At 39.0% G+C, this 15,962-nt stretch overlaps 1 protein-coding gene across 2 annotated transcripts in view; it reads right to left on the bottom strand.

Moving 5' to 3' along the window:
• LOC136832063 (uncharacterized) overlaps positions 1 to 15,962 on the bottom strand; it is a 28,864-nt gene that overhangs the window by 2,757 nt on the left and 10,145 nt on the right. Inside the window, exons 2-7 of one of the 2 annotated variants that reach the window (XM_067092617.1) lie at positions 6,508 to 7,179; positions 5,475 to 5,569; positions 4,756 to 4,935; positions 3,938 to 4,104; positions 2,328 to 2,536; positions 1,390 to 1,566 (exon numbers count right to left, since the gene is read on the bottom strand). In XM_067092617.1, the coding sequence (XP_066948718.1) occupies positions 1,390 to 1,566; positions 2,328 to 2,536; positions 3,938 to 4,104; positions 4,756 to 4,935; positions 5,475 to 5,569; positions 6,508 to 7,179 (1,500 nt within the window). The remainder of the gene's footprint in view (positions 1 to 1,389; positions 1,567 to 2,327; positions 2,537 to 3,937; positions 4,105 to 4,755; positions 4,936 to 5,474; positions 5,570 to 6,507; positions 7,180 to 15,962) is intronic. The other variant, XM_067092618.1, reaches the window with a different exon arrangement.

The raw sequence follows: 15,962 nt of genomic DNA, 5'->3' as shown, positions 1-15,962 counted from the left end.
AATAACCTGTTCTATAAACTAAACTGGAATAAAATTTGATGTATTGTATATGATTTGTATATCATAATAATATCTAAAATCGTGTTATTATGTGCCTGTATTTATATCATTTATATCACAGCCAACATTTCATAGATAAAACTAATTATACGCATAGATTTTAATCATTCTGCAAATGACAGAAAAAGAGAGATACAATGATAAACTATTCTCTCTCTCTCTCTCTCTCTCTCTCTCTCTCTCTCTCTCTCTCTCTCTCTCTCTCTCGAATAGTTTCGAGAACTACTGCGGCTTAATAATTAATGTATGTCTGTCCTTATGTATATTAATGATCTTCCATATTTTATTTCAAGATACCTTCAATACATTTCGAAATAACCATTAATTTTCACCATGAACTTATGAGGATACACACACACACACACACACACACACACACACACACGTAATCCTAAGAGGGGTGGCTCCAAAGAAAGGACAAAGAACGCCGTCACTGCCCCATAAGTCTTACTGAAACTGCTACATCTGCCATTTTTCAGGAGGCGAATGTAGCTTCCTTCTGTGTTATTGTCCACTTTTTACTTTAGTTTTATATGTATATATCAATCATGTAAGTTAATCAAATGTAAAACTGTCAGCTCATTCGTTTGATAAATGTAAAAATTAGACTTTTAATAATCTGTCATACATCTTCAATTTGCAAATCTAGCTCTAGCTTCGCATTAAAGGATTTTAGAATGTGAAGGTAATGTTACACAAACAATTTCCTTGCAGTTTCAGCAACTGGCCACCAAACGTTGCTTCTTATTACCAATATATGTTCCTAAATCAGAGTCGCGCAATCTCTGGCTGCATCATATGGCATATACTTGCCGGAGATACACAAGCAACGTTTGTAGACGTCCCAGGAACAATGGAACAACGCTCAGCGGCTTTGCCTAAGCAACGTCTGCCGGTGTCACCCAAGCAACGTTCCCAGGTGTCACTCAAACATCGTTTGGTTGTGTCAGTCAAACAAAGTCCGCCAGTGTCACTCAAGCAACGCCCTCCGGTGTCACTCAAACAATGTTTGGTTATGTCACTCAAACAACGTTTCGTTGTGTCACTCAACGTTTGGTTGCATCACTCAAACATCGTTTGGTTGTGTCACTCAAACAAAGTCCGCCAGTGTCACTCAAGCAACGTCCGCCGGTGTCACTCAAGCAACGTTTGGAGATGTCACGCGAGCGTCCTTCGACGGGAAAACCTAAAGGATACCAAAGGAAATGGAAGAAAGAGTCCTACGAGGCTTTTCCGTTAAACGACCCCGCCCTCCCATGCCATCCTCTCCAACCCCACCCCCCACCCACCCTCCCCATGTCCTGTACTTCTTCTTCTTCCAACACCTACGTCCAGAAAGGCAGGAGTCTGTACGACGAAGTGTCCTTGAAATACGGTGCCGTGACGTGGTGTCCCTCGCATAGGAGGCGCCTGAGGCACTCTGGCTCCAGATCTTCGGCGCCAGTGGGAGTCCGAGTCCCCAGTGGGCTCAGTCCTAAGGCTGACACCACGTTGTAAATTCCAGCCCTGTTGGAAAGAGGTGAGAATGATTGTTTGTCTTCCTGACATTCTATATAAGTTGCAGGTGTCTATGCGCATGTATGCACGTATGAAAATAGACATGCGCATATGTACTATGCATTTTCGTGTGGTTGCGTGTTTGCATGCATGTTTATGTACAAAATTAAGAAGGGAAAAAGGAGTTAGTACTGTATGTTCTCATTTCTTATGAAATATGACAAAATATTAAAAATTATCAATACTAATTGTGAGGTTTTAAAAACTTTATAAGCCCTAGGGAAAACAAACGTTTAAACTTGAGCAGTTAATACGAAGTTTAAAAGTTTCAACCTAATATTCTGTGTCCCTCCCAGGAATACCGACAGTTCCATGTAACCTCAGTGTCACTCCCAGGAGTGCCAACGGTCGGATTAAGTTTATTGTTTACCTTTGACGTATCTAAATAAATTTAAGATTTGTACGAAGCAGTAATTTGAATTTACTTCATGCTGTTTATCGCTGAAAACCACACAGAATTGTTCAGTGTAACTTCAATGTCGGTCTCAGGCGTGCCAACGTTTCGAATTAAGCATGTCTCCCTGTGCGGTATCTAAATGAATTTAAGATGTATATGACTCATTAATTTTATCTTATTTCATTCTAATCATTACTAATGACTACACAGAAAAATATCGATATGTTTGATGTAAATATTTCAAAATAACAGCAGCATTACTTTTCGAAATAATTGAGAACATCACCAAACCACTTCTCACTATCTTCGTTACCTGGCGATCTCGTGAAGACTGACATAAACTTGGCCCATGACCTTGAGCAGCTTCTTGACCGAGGAGAGATTCCCTTCTTCGCTCTCCAAGCTCTCTTTCCATCGACCGCTGTCAAAGTCGAGCTCTTCAAGGTCAAGGTCGATGGGAAGGTTCGCCAAGTCGAGGACGTCGAATTTGTCCGTGCGTCCCAGGAAGGACGTGAAGGAGGACTGAAAAAAATTTTAGAAAGTTATAAAAGTTCCAACATCCATTATATATTAATTAGTATAGTAAAGCACGATTTCTTTACTAAAGCATTATCCTCGTATATCCTTTTAATCGCTTCTTCGTATTTAGCATAACCACATAGGGAAGTAGCGCCAGCAGGTCACCTTACTCGGTACACTGGGGTCAAGAGTAATTCCTTGCAGCGCCCCTTCGGCCCCTAGCTGCAACCCCTTTCATTCCTTTTACCGTGCCTCGGTTCATTTCTCTTCCTTCCATCTTACTTTCCGCCTTCTCCTTACAACAGTTGTTGCATAGTGCAACTGCTTTGAGGTTTTCCTTGTTACACCTTTCAAACCTTTCTACTCTCAATTTCCCTTTCAGCGGTGAATGACCCCATAGGTCCCGGCGCTTGGCCTTTGGCCTAATTTCTATATTCTATTCTATTCGTACTTAGCATAAACTTGGTAATGCGTAAAGTCAGTAATACGGGGCTGGTAACGAAAATATTTCTTCAAATGTGTCGAGAATATTAAGAATTATCGTAAATGAATTATGCCATAAGATACAACTGTGAAAGCTATGGTTTTGTGACAGTAGATTTACCATTGACAGGCTTTCTGCTGCCTGTATGTCTCATTCTTATTCCCATGAACCTTTGGAATTCTATTCCTGCTTCTGTTCTTCCAACTAAGAAATGGAGCTACCTACCCTTTTCCTTTCCTTTTGTTTCCTAGATTCTCATCGGGTCTGGTCTACATCATCATCACTTAACCTTCGTGAAATGCAAATTAAACAAAAATAAAAAATAGGTTTCATATCGTGTTCTGGCAACCTACTGGTCAACGGCGCATCCGATTTCTGAGTGGTAGGCTGCCGGGCCACAATGATGAAACCGTCAGCAAGACTTTTGGGATGAGGTTGCTGGTCCTATGCCCTTCTCCACCCTACTAGACTAACTGAAGTACATTACTGTTAATGAGTATTAGTATGTAGATAAACTATTAATTTTATTATTATTATTATTATTATTATTATTATTATTATTATTATTATTATTATTCAGAAGATGAACCCTATTCATATGGAACAAGCCCACCAAAGGAGCCATTGACTTGAAATTCAAGCTTCCAAAGAATATGGTGCTCATTAGGAAGAAGTAAGAGAAGGTAAAGGGAAATAAAGAATGAAGAGCTCTCACTTATTAAAAAGAAAAAATAAATTACTAAATAGATAAAAATGTATTAAAATGTCAAGAGAAAAGAGAATAGCATTAGGGTAGTATTGCATTGCATCTTCGCTTGAACTTTTGAAGTTCCGATCGCACGACATCCTCTGGGAGACTGTTCCACAGTCCAACGGCGTGAGGAATAAAGGACCTCTGGAGCTGAGAAGTTAAGACTCACGTTGACCACAGCCTGCAGGAGAAGGTTGGCCATGAAGATGCCGAAGGCCATGAAGGACATTGTGGTCACGGCCTTCTCTATGCTCGGCAGCTGATTGGATACTCCCGACATGACGTCACCCACTTGGGTCATCCAGTCGCTCTTCTCGAAAGCTGAGTCTGTTTCTGCTGAAAGAGGAAGATGAATGAAGAGATAATTTAACAAAAGAATAAATAAAATAAATAAATAAATAAATGCTAGTTTAGTTGGATTGCATTGTGTGTATAGAACGTCAGGCTCAAGATTATCATTGCCGAAACAGGTGGAGTAATGGTTTTAACAAAATCACTGAACCTTGAACTAATTTCGTCTGCGAACGACTTCTCCATAAGGGAATAGTGCCGTCAGTGCACCTCACACGGTGCACTGTAGGCATTAGTTGAGGTTCTTTGCGGGGTTCCTTCGGCCTTAGCTGCAACCCCTTGCTTCCATCTTACTTTCCAGCCTCTCCTTACAATAGTTTTATAGTGAAACTGAGAGGTTTTCCTCCTATTACACCTTCAAAGACCTTTTTGCTCTCAATTTCCCTTTCAGCGCTGCATGACCTCTTAAGTCCCAGCTCTTGGCCTTTGGCCTAAATTTTATGTTCCATTCCTTTCCGTTCAACGAACGATTTAAATGTAGACTTAATAATACTGAATTAAGGTCCATTTCATCTGCAAGAATTTGAAAAGCCACCCCCAAAAAAAAAAAGGAAATTAATAAAAACCTGACTAATACAACTTTGATATTCTCACCAAGAAAAAAAACCCTGATTAATAAAACTTAGATTCTCTTACCGAGGTTCCCTGGATTCTGCAGGGCCTGATTCCTCTGCTGAGTCCCAGTGGCTCCCGAGGCCGTCCCAGGACCTGAGGCGCCCACTAGGCCAAGACCGGCGACGTCGTAGTTGGGGAATCCGGTGAAATCGGGAAACTCCTTCGTGTCGTAATCTTCGTAACTTATTCCTGTGATGTACACTGAAGGGTAAAGATGGATATTAATAAAACACGCAATTTTATCAGAATTTCAGGAAACTGAAATAGTTTCGAGGCGACTCAAAAAAAAAATCGAGGTGACTCCAAAAAACAAAATTCATTGTAATATATAGCAACTTTCTTTGGCAGAACTTTCATAAAATGTTAAAGCTTTGATAAAAAATATTTAATGACTCAAGGAACGCCAGGTAATATATTTGACAACACCTAATAAAATATACAGTACCAATCATATATTATCGTACCCACGCAATTTGATAAGTATAACCACTTAACCTAGGATGAAACATTAAATAGATACTATTAAAAGACCTTATGGCAAAATATGGCAGCTCTGTTTGGCACACTTGAATATAAAAACTAGACTTGTATGAAAACGATCTTCATTAAAAAAAAAAAAAGGTGTTTAACAAAACTATTGCAAGAAAGAGAACGTAAAAAATCTCTGTGGTGAAACTTAGGCGAAAGTTCTATAGGAAAATCCTTCTTTATGCTATTAACAATCTCTCAGAATCTCTTACATGGTTCCTCCTGTTTTTCGTCGGTATTTGTCGTTGGCAGAACGCCACTGTCTCCCATTGTCGCCGTGCCTATGCGATCCACAGGGAAACGGGACCTATTGGAATGTAAAATTAGACAATAAGGATGAATATTTTCAATATTAAAATTTCCTCCCTTAAAGGATGTTTGCTTGGGCGAATAAACAAGAAAGTGGTCCCTGTCACATTCATACTTTAATTGCTGAAATGTGGATGAAGCCTTATTCAGACAAATAAAACCAGCTGATTCATCAGGGGCCTGTTTATTCCTCCACCCCCACTTCACTAACATTCCTACCCGACAAGCAGTGCGCCATTTACCTCAACTCTGCCAACAGTCCCTCGTTCCCAGGAAATTAAGGCCTTGCCAAGGGTGGGCTGTGACATTCACTGGAACATAACTTGCTATTCCTTTGAGCTCAGGGTGGGATGCATAGGTCTACCTGTTGAGACATCAGCAGCCATTGCCTTGCTCCTCCAGGTCTCACCTGGATGGAAAGTGGGTGATGGGCTCTGATCATATGCATCACTTACATCCCTAACACTGTCCTTCATTCTTCTCATATGTTCAAGCCCTCTCAGAAAACCGGTTCATTTCTTCACCTACACTAACCATTTTACTGTTCCTTTTTTGTATTTCCATACTTCTTATCCTTTCAATTCTCCCTACTCCACAAATACTGCAGCAACAGCTTATCTCAACAGATTTTATATCTTTTATCTTATTTACACTCAACATTCACACCTCACTTCCATAAAGGTGATCTGGCAACATTCCATTCGTACACTCAAACCTTGGCTTCAATAGACACTCCGAGTTTCGTTTCTGTCTTTAACACATACTTTCGTCTCATACTAACATCATCCATTAAGTTTACTCCCAAATAAAATATCTCCACCATCTATGTAACACATACAGTAGTTATGAATGCATGCATGTAAATTCTCATATTCTATACTTGTTCTGTTCATAGGCCTGTAACCTTGTCGGACTGAATTAAATCACGAAACCTACCTGACCATCTGGAGGGGACGGTGTCCATTGACCTGTCTCTGATTAAAAACTGTATGTCTGCCGGGACCAGGACCTCTTAAAGTAGAAGGCCCTAGTCTCTGTATCACTCCGCTTTGCATCCCACTCCTTCTTCCTCCAGGTATCCCCTGTTGGTGGTGCCCTTGACTGATGACGCCACCTCCTTCGAATGGACGTTTCGTCACGACTCTTGCTGCGTTTTGCGTCCTCGTTGGACGTCTTTGGTCTGGACTACTTGGAGCTCGCTGCCTCTGCTCCTTGGGTCTAGGGGTTGTCAAGATACTGCTGTGGTATCCACCACTGGGCCTTCTGGTAGTAAAGAAGCCGTTGGGATATCCACCACTAGGCCTACGTGTGGTAAAGACACCACTGGGTATTTGTTGCCTTCGAGAAAACGGATTGTTCCTGTTGTGATCAACCGGTCGAGTGTGACCGCTGGCAGACCCTAGCTGGAGGATCTCTCCCGTCTTCGTTCTGAGTGGGTAGTCTGAGGGCCTGGCCCTCTGGAGGGGATTGAGTAGCGGGGGTCGTTTACCGGGGGCCCTGATAGAGGTTTCATCATGGCTCGGTCTATACTCTTTTTGCTTAGCATTCGCCCAGCTGTCCTTAGATGAGGGCGTGTCTTGAGCTCCGAAGTTGTGGTAGGCCTCGTTTCTGCAATAAAGAGCAATATATTACTCTTTCTGGGGATGCAAAATTTTATAAAGTAATACAAAATATCGATGGGTAGTGTGAAGACTACGGGAATTCAGTGCCAATCTATGAAAAATTTATTCATCGCCTGATTTGAAGTAGGCCTTAACGTTCTTCTCAGGGAGAATGTTTCAAATCTGCCTAAATCCAAAGAAAAAAAGCTGTAGTTTAATTAATTCAATAAACTGCTAATTTTCGGGAACAATTCTTTTCTTAAAACTATCGATGAAGAAAATTCCCAGAGATCGAAGGTCTGAATCTGTTAAAAGCTTCCACACAGTATAGCATTACAAGTCATCTCTCTCTCTCTCTCTCTCTCTCTCTCTCTATGCAAATCACAGCATTCTTGGAAGTTTTTCTAGCCATAAATCTGCATTTTCTTTTATTTCATAACTTTAGCAGAATTTAGAACCTTGCCAGCCGTCAGTTTAAGTTTATAGAACTCTCGTGGCATTATCATTATATGACAATTCTTTCTTTCCTCTTTTTCTCTCTTAAGTATTTCGATAACATTGTTTGCTCTCTCTTTGCGACCCAAACTGAGCTGAAGAAGAAGAAGAAGAAAAATAAACCTAAGCTGTACCGAGAGGAAGAAGAGGTTTATAATATGTATGAATACACATAAGCAGGGGCGTCATTTAGGCGGGGCTGGGGAGGGGAACTGCCACCCCCAAGACTCAAGTTGCCCCCCCCCCAAGCCTCAACTTGTCCCCCCCTCACCGCCCCCCAAGCCCCAAGAAGTAACAGCAGCTGGTTTTCCATTATTCCTACCGAAATTCAAATGTGTCATCACATTAAGTTATATCTATCTAACTATCTGTCTGTCTGTCTGTCTATCTATCTATCTATCTATATATCTGTCTGTCTGTCTGTCTGTCTATCTATCTACCTATCTATTTATAATTCTTTATAACACACATTGTTTGTTTGTCTGCCTATGTGTGTCTGCCTATATGTATGTATGTATGTGTGTATGTAGGTATGTATGTGCGCGTATGTCTGTCTATCTGTAGTCTTAACCTATCTATGAGGTCTGCAGAGGAAGGGATGATCCATAAAATTTCAGTTAACCAAGTTTTCCTTAACAAAATCCGATCCATTCTTCATCGATAATATCACTAGTTCGCTACGAATTTTTGTTTACATTTTGAATAGCAGACTGAGCCTGAGTACAGTACAGGTTCAAGTCATGTTCAGGGAGCTCAGTAAGCGACCGTTGCAGTCTCGAGTCTCTTGAGATAGTTTCGAATTTCCTAAAGCAACTGTCTTTATAGTGATCTGGTGTCGACAACATCTGTGCTTTGATTTGGGTATTTTTCTGCCTGAAAACCATACATATATATGAATACATACACACACACATATATATACGTATATATATATGTGTGTGTGTGTGTGTATAATTATGTATATTTATGTTTCTTTATTGACTAGGCTAATAATTTGATTTTGATACAGCTGCAATCTAATCATGAAACGCTCAAAATCACAGCAGACAATCACCAGAATATCCGAGTCAAGTAATGAACCTTCTGTGGAAGCATCTGGCCTGAAGTCGAGAATGGAATCTTGGAGATTTATGGTTTGTCTGTTTGTTGCAGAGAAATTGTTCGTGGAAACAAATTCTCTGTCAGAGCAGCTTCAAGAGAAAGGTATATCTATTGTTAGGACTGTAGATCTAATCACAACAACGAAAACGAATCTGGTAAATATGAGAACTGACAGAAAATATGAGAAATTGTATGATGAGGCACAAGAGATTGCTAGAAAACTTGGAATTGATGTACCAGAGGTAAGTGCCATTGTGGGATTAGCTTGCAGCAAGAGAATACAACAAACATCAAACAGACTGAAAGAGCATCACACAACCAGTACATTGGGGAAGCGACAAGGGCAATTGGTATCGTCTCAGAACATCAATATAAAACAACATTTGAAGACAGAGTTGTATTTGCCAGTAATGGATAAGTGCACTGCCGAAATTGACCGCAGGTTCAGCTGTAACATAGATTTATTTCGGTCCCTCTCTGCGTTTGACTATCAATCAAAGCAGTTCCTTGATGAGGAAAAACTAACTCTGTTCGCAAAGCATTACAGTGCACACATTGATACAGTCCTCTTGGTTTCACAGATTCATCCTGCAAAGGTGTTCTTAGAACAAAAGAAACAAGAGGACTTAATCCATGTGTACACTGCTCTAAAAACCGTAGCCTACCAGTTGCCTTTTCTGAGTTGCTAACTATTTTTTTTACCATTCCAGTCACTACTGCTAGTAATGAGAGGTATTTTCCCGTGTTAAAACATGTAAAGAACTACCTGCGAACAACAACTGGGGATGACCGGCTATCTTACGTGCTGTTGATGGCCACAGAAAAACATATGGTTAAGTCATTTGATATGGGAGAGCTAGTGAATGATTTTACTCGCATGATACACCGTCGGTACCCAATGGTGTAATTCTATATAGGAATGTAATTCAAATATCTTATATTATTCTAAATTGATTTTGGTACTCGAATTATCAACATTATTACTTTTATATTATTTTATTTTCATTATGGTACTCAAATTATCAACATCATTTCTTTTTATTTCATAATCATAATATAAATTCCATTACACTAATGATGTAGTTGTTTCATAATTTTCATTAATGCCCGGCATTGCCAGCCAATGGCATTGTAATTTGATTTATAAAGTATATTTTCATTAAAATGTAAAAAAAAAAAGTAACCTTTTCTTTTTAAATGTGCAATCATGAATATATGAAATTTCTCGAAAATAATACGTTTCTTGATCCTTGTCTGTCTACTAGCTATCAGTGGTGATGAGATAAATAAACAGTAGTGGAAGTATATAATTTTTGCTGAAACACCTTGATCATGTGGCTTCAAAAAGCACATAAAATAGCCCGCCGCCCAAAAAAAAAAAAAACGGCTGATTAGGCTCGCTTCGCTCGCCAAACCGTCTTGGCGCCCACCCCCTCCCCCCCGCCCCCGGCCACCCCAACAAAAATCTGAAATGACGCCCCTGACATAAGTGACCCAGAAAGAGAAGAAGAATAGGAGCAGGAATACGACCACAAAGAAAGAAGTAAGGGAGCCGGTTCAAAGACAGCTCCCCGTACTACTACTACTACAACTAATATTGTTAATGCACGCTGATAAACAAACAGTACAGTTGACCACAAGAAGCGGTAAAGAGAGTGGAACGTGGCGAAGCTGTACCTCGACCAAAATATGGCCGTTATAAATCATCTCATTCCTTCGAAAGAGCTGCTACAAGGAGGTTAGGCAAGCGTTGCAAACACTCGAAGTTTTCAGCATATTTATATTATTTCTGTTTGCTCCGCTCTCTCTCTCTCTTTCTCACTGAAGGATTTTTTAGTCTCTCTCTCTCTCTCTCTCTCTCTCTCTCTCTCTCTCTCTCTCTCTCTCTCTCTCTCTCTCTCTCTCTCTCTGTTTGGATGTTCTGTATGCGTCTCTGACGTATGATTCCGTTAGGCCATGTTTACATTAATGTGTGCACAATTAAGCAGTTATTGTTAATCATTAAACACACTGCTAAAAAATCGACAAATTATAATGATTTGCTTTCTGTTTATACGTTGAATTTGTAATTATTCATGATCACCATGATGTCTTCATAATTATGCGCTACTTTTCCCCGTAATTAAAGAGACTAGCTTGATCAAGAGTAGTGCATAAAGAAAAAAAATATTTATTTTGTGAACATTTGACCAAAATACTTGTTTTCCCTTTTAATACAAATCCTATAAAATATTGCAAAAACTCAAGAGTAACTTAAAAATTATGTAGAATGAAAGGACAAACATACTACTGTATCAAACGCACCACCGCGTGACCATCGTCATCGAGATAAGCGTCAATCCTCTTAGGCCTACCTATGGTGATGACTTTACCATTTTATCCTTTCACGATAATCTCTTCCTGTTTAGCCGTCCAACGTCTTTAATTTTTCCTTTCTATTGTTGTCGAGAAAGATAAAATGGTAAAGTCATCAGCACTGCCTGCCCTTCTGGACCCAACAGAGCAAGATCTCAGGTAGGCCTAAGAGGATTGACGCTTATCTCGATGACGATGGTCACGCGGTGATGCGCTTGATACAGTAGTATGTTTGTCCTTTGTGGTTTGTAGGAGGCAAAGAAGCCGCCGGAAGTTTCCGGTGAGCGATGAAACCAAATGAGGAAGTCGCTACTTGCTCATAAAACTGATTTGTGGTCAGGGGTCGCTGGCTCTCTATGGGTTAGTTCGCCGTTTTGCTGAAATTAGACCTAATCGTGAGTCTGATTAGAGAATAATATTAGATAATTTTAAATGTGAAGTTTTTTTTATTTAAAATAATTTATTAATTTATTCTAGGGATCTAGAACTGGATGAAAGACTGAATTTTGCTGAAGTTTGTTGTGAGTCTCTCTTCAAGTAACAGTTTTAATGTAATATTCTCCACAGTTTTGTGCTTGCATTTACTTTATGTTTTCTGCAACAAAAAGTAATAAAATTGTCAGAATTGCATATAAATAGCTCAGTCACTGTCTTCTCACTTGTTAGGTGAGATTAGATCAGAAAAGTTGTTAGGTTGTTCCCTCACCTTAATTGCTCACTGTGAAACAGCCTTCAAGATATGTTGGTTCAATTGCATGCATTTATACAACGCATGCAACAGTTTCGTAGACGGGCATACTTTCCTGTCCTTTAATAAAAAAAAATAACTTGGTCCTTAGTTCATTAATTATGGCATGTCTGCCAAGAAAATAATAATCTCATGGAGAGTATGAGTGTATTCTTTAAAATGTGTTCTTTGCACATTTTCAAATGCATCTTAAGGTCAATAGTTTCCATAGTATTATGGTTTGATGTTCAGCGAACTTATATAGAAATAGAAAATTATTATTATTATTATTATTATTATTATTATTATTATTATTATTATTATTATTATTATTATTATTATTATTATTATTATTGGCTGTTGATCCAGACACCCCCCCAGAAATCATTCCTATTCCTTATCTCCTAGATGAATTTATATTACAGTAAATGGTGTCACGGCAACACGGGTTATCTATGGCGAAAAGGGAGGTTGGATTATCTCAAAATTTAAGGGATTTTTCTGTCGTGATGCTACTAGAATCTCGAATAAGCACTGGAGCTGCAAAGACTCCAGTTCTTTCTTAAAGTCTCTTCTCAAATATTTTGAAGACCTAAGGTGTGAAAACACACCGAATGTGTCATTCAGTAGATATGCAAATTTCTGGACAGATATACTGACTAAATAACTTCTTGATTGGGAAGACAACCCGTTTTTTAAATAGTCTCATGAAAATTAAACTACTGTAGAAAGAATTATCTGAGAGAACGAATTACTTGTGGATGATTATATAAAAGATAATTGTGCAAGTAGGCCAAGTCAGTCCCCAGTTACTCATGCAGTCAATACGGAGACACCATCCTCAGCATTATTCTCTGATAATCGTCTTTATTTTTTCCCATTTTGCAGCATCTTACACTTCCTACTCTACATTTACTCAAAATTTCCTCTTTTTTTTTTTTTTTGCTCCTTCAGTTCGTCCGTTCTCTGCCATGCACATCATCATCAAGTTTCATGGCCAACTCCCTCAATCGTAAAGTGTTACTAGAGGAGCATATTGGGAGCGTAACGTATTTTCATACATAATAACGTCAATCCGTTACGAGGAACTACCGGGGGAACAGCAATCAGTCAGTCACTTAAATCAGGCGGTCCTTTTCATTTCTCGTGCGAGGCGGGTCGGGAGGGGTGTACCTGCTATCTCTGGAGGGAGGTTGACTCATCTCCACATAGTACTAGCAAATGTGGCTGATATTATCTTTCATAGAGGAAATCCTTTAAGAAACCAATTGAGAAACTAATAAAAGTTACTACTTTTTAGAACGCACTTAAGGCAAAAAGTTACTTGTTTTTAATTTATTGTTAAAAGATTAAAAAAGAAATGGCCTGAAATTTTCTAGCTTATTTTATAAGTCTAAAATTCTTCTCTACTCTTAACGTCTCAATTTCCTCACCAAAATCTGGATAAGCCTTTCACCCGAACGATAAATCATTTTGCTTACACCTTCCCTTCCCAGATGGGATTCGAACCCACTCAGTGTGCAAAACTAGTTTTATACGAATGTTAACTAGCGCATTTTATCTTATTAAATCCTTAAGCAACAGAAAACAATATATATATATATATATATATATATATATATATATATATATATATATATATATATATATATATATATATATATATATATATGATCAATTTATCATGGCAGCAGGAAATAAATAAGAAAAGTTGTGATCTACTGAAGAAAATTTTTAGTGAGAAATCATAGGGTTTTGGAATACAAGAGATTAATGATAATTAGACAACGGGCTTCGATCTTATTAATTAATTAATCTTTTTTACCAAACCCTTAGAAATGGATTGGAAAGCTTAATAGCCCCAGATGTCTGGAATTAACTGATTAAACCTAGTGCGCTATTATTTTTTCTATATTAGGATTCTAATATCAGTATAATCATCACAATTAAGTATGCAAAATTAGAAACCAAAACTGTTTTAGAAATCCTGTCAATAAACAAGAGAAAAATTTAAAAATGGAAGATTCACAGTAAATAAAAATGAAGGCAAACTTAAATCTTATGCGTAGAAACGACACGAGGAAAAAAAAAAAAAAGAGCAACAAAACGCAAATCTTGAGGGTCGCAAGACTTGGATTTAACAGCTATCGTACGCGAATATCTATTATCTGTATAAATGTAAGCATTACGCCTCCTTAGCTTAGTAACAGATGACGAAACACGGCACAACAATTACTGTATTTCTGTCAAAATCCGTCTGTTACGACATGATTCAGATGTAGGTCGAACAATGAGAGGCAAGAGACAGAAAAGGAACAACATGCGTGTAAACGGTATCCATAATATCAGCGCCATCTGTTGGCTACATCTTTACGGTAAGCTATCCGCTTCAAGCCTTCAACGTACTTAGTCCGGTCTTAAGCATGTGATTAAGACTTGACAGCAGCGTTCCAGATGAAGGTATGCGCTATTTTGCGGTTGAGTTTTGCCTTAGTAGTGTTATATAATGTTCTTACGCCCCGAGCAATTACTTACAGGGTAAAAATCTCGGACTTTTTATCAGGTGACGGATGCAGAAAGGTTGGTATCGTAGTGGCACACAGCCTATAGTATGTAGGGTACGTGCATGGCCACCGGATGGCCATGGTACGTGTGTGTCAGATGAGGGATGCTGAAATGTTGGTATTGTACGAGTATATGGATATGTACACAGTATAAGCCTAACGGTATCTATATGGCCACTTAAACTATTTTTTTTTTTTTATCCCAATCGAAACCAAAAAGAAAACCTTTGTAAACTTGTGCTTGGCGTGCGGGTCAGTACGGTACATTGTTTCCTCACGCAGATATGTTTACATCCGTTACCAGGGCGAACACTAACCGCATTTAAGCTGTGGAACATTAGCCTAACCGCAACCAAGTCAACACGGCTGAGTCAACTGCATTTATGTATTTTTAGTTATTGCATATATTCACAGAATCCGAAGGAAATCTCCTATTCGTAGCGGAACATTTTACTAAATTGTGGGATGGTTTCGCCAGGTGATAGCCACAGTTTCATCACTCAGAAGCAAAGATTCGTGGCATTATTTCAATAAATTGTTCCCATATCTTGGTATCGTAATCTTTAGTTTATTTTTCGTACAACTCTAAATCAACGGTAAATCCTCCAGTTAATGATTGTGTAGTTCATTGTCTCAAATAGTTTCCAAGATTGGCTATATTAAAAAAACTGAGGCTTACAGGCTGTGTTACAGATATCCAGAAAAAACTTGATTTCGTGTTTTTATAGGCTTTTCCCATTTTTTTTAATGGGTAGGTTCAAATTTACCAAAAAATTTCAGTCAGAATCACCAGAAAATCAGTAAAACCACTCCACACCATTAACCAGCGTTTGGTTACTATTTGACGTAAAGGGGCCACATGGCTCGCAGTCAGTTTTGACCACAGATCTTGAGCCAAAGAGAATAGGTCACCACGTTCAGATAATAGCCTCAGAACACCTGGCTTACAACTCCATCCCGCAAAAATTCGTGGTTCCTGGCTTATTCAATTTAGTGTCGGGTTCTCTCCCGCAACCAGAAGGCTCTAGATTTCTCTGTATGCTTTTGAATCCCCAGATTTTAATATCCTAATCGCCATATCGAGTAAGCAAGCAGATCCTACAATGACTTTCTCTCACTGGAAAAGGAAGGGCGCCCCTTTTGGGCTGTTATTTCCCATAGATTGTCTTAGAACTGTATCACTTGAAGCGAAATTGGCCTTGCAAATGACTTTAATAACCGATTCGAATTATTGTTTCTGTGTCCATAATTATTGTCCTATAGCTTTTTAAGTCTAACTCTCCTGGAAGTTTACGTAACAATATGGATTTCTCCAAACAATACAGATTCGTAACAGCACGAATTAGCCTAGTTTGCACGCTGCCTCGCCTTCCAGTGGTCTAATAGGTTGAGGGATTAAATGGACTTTCATGGAAGGTGTTTACCATTGTCAGGGGGGTTAGGGACCAAGGCCCCCTAGCAAAGTGGTGACGTTTCGCAGGCAAAGCTTCATGCTATTTTTTTTTATAATTAAGACGGGTTAGGTTAGGTTAGGGTCCCCATGAGACA

This window comes from Macrobrachium rosenbergii, chromosome 49, assembly GCF_040412425.1.
Source record: "Macrobrachium rosenbergii isolate ZJJX-2024 chromosome 49, ASM4041242v1, whole genome shotgun sequence".
NCBI classification, from domain to species: domain Eukaryota; kingdom Metazoa; phylum Arthropoda; class Malacostraca; order Decapoda; family Palaemonidae; genus Macrobrachium; species Macrobrachium rosenbergii.
The sequence above is the reverse complement of the archived record's forward strand: the minus strand, read 5'-3'. Positions and strand labels throughout refer to the sequence as shown.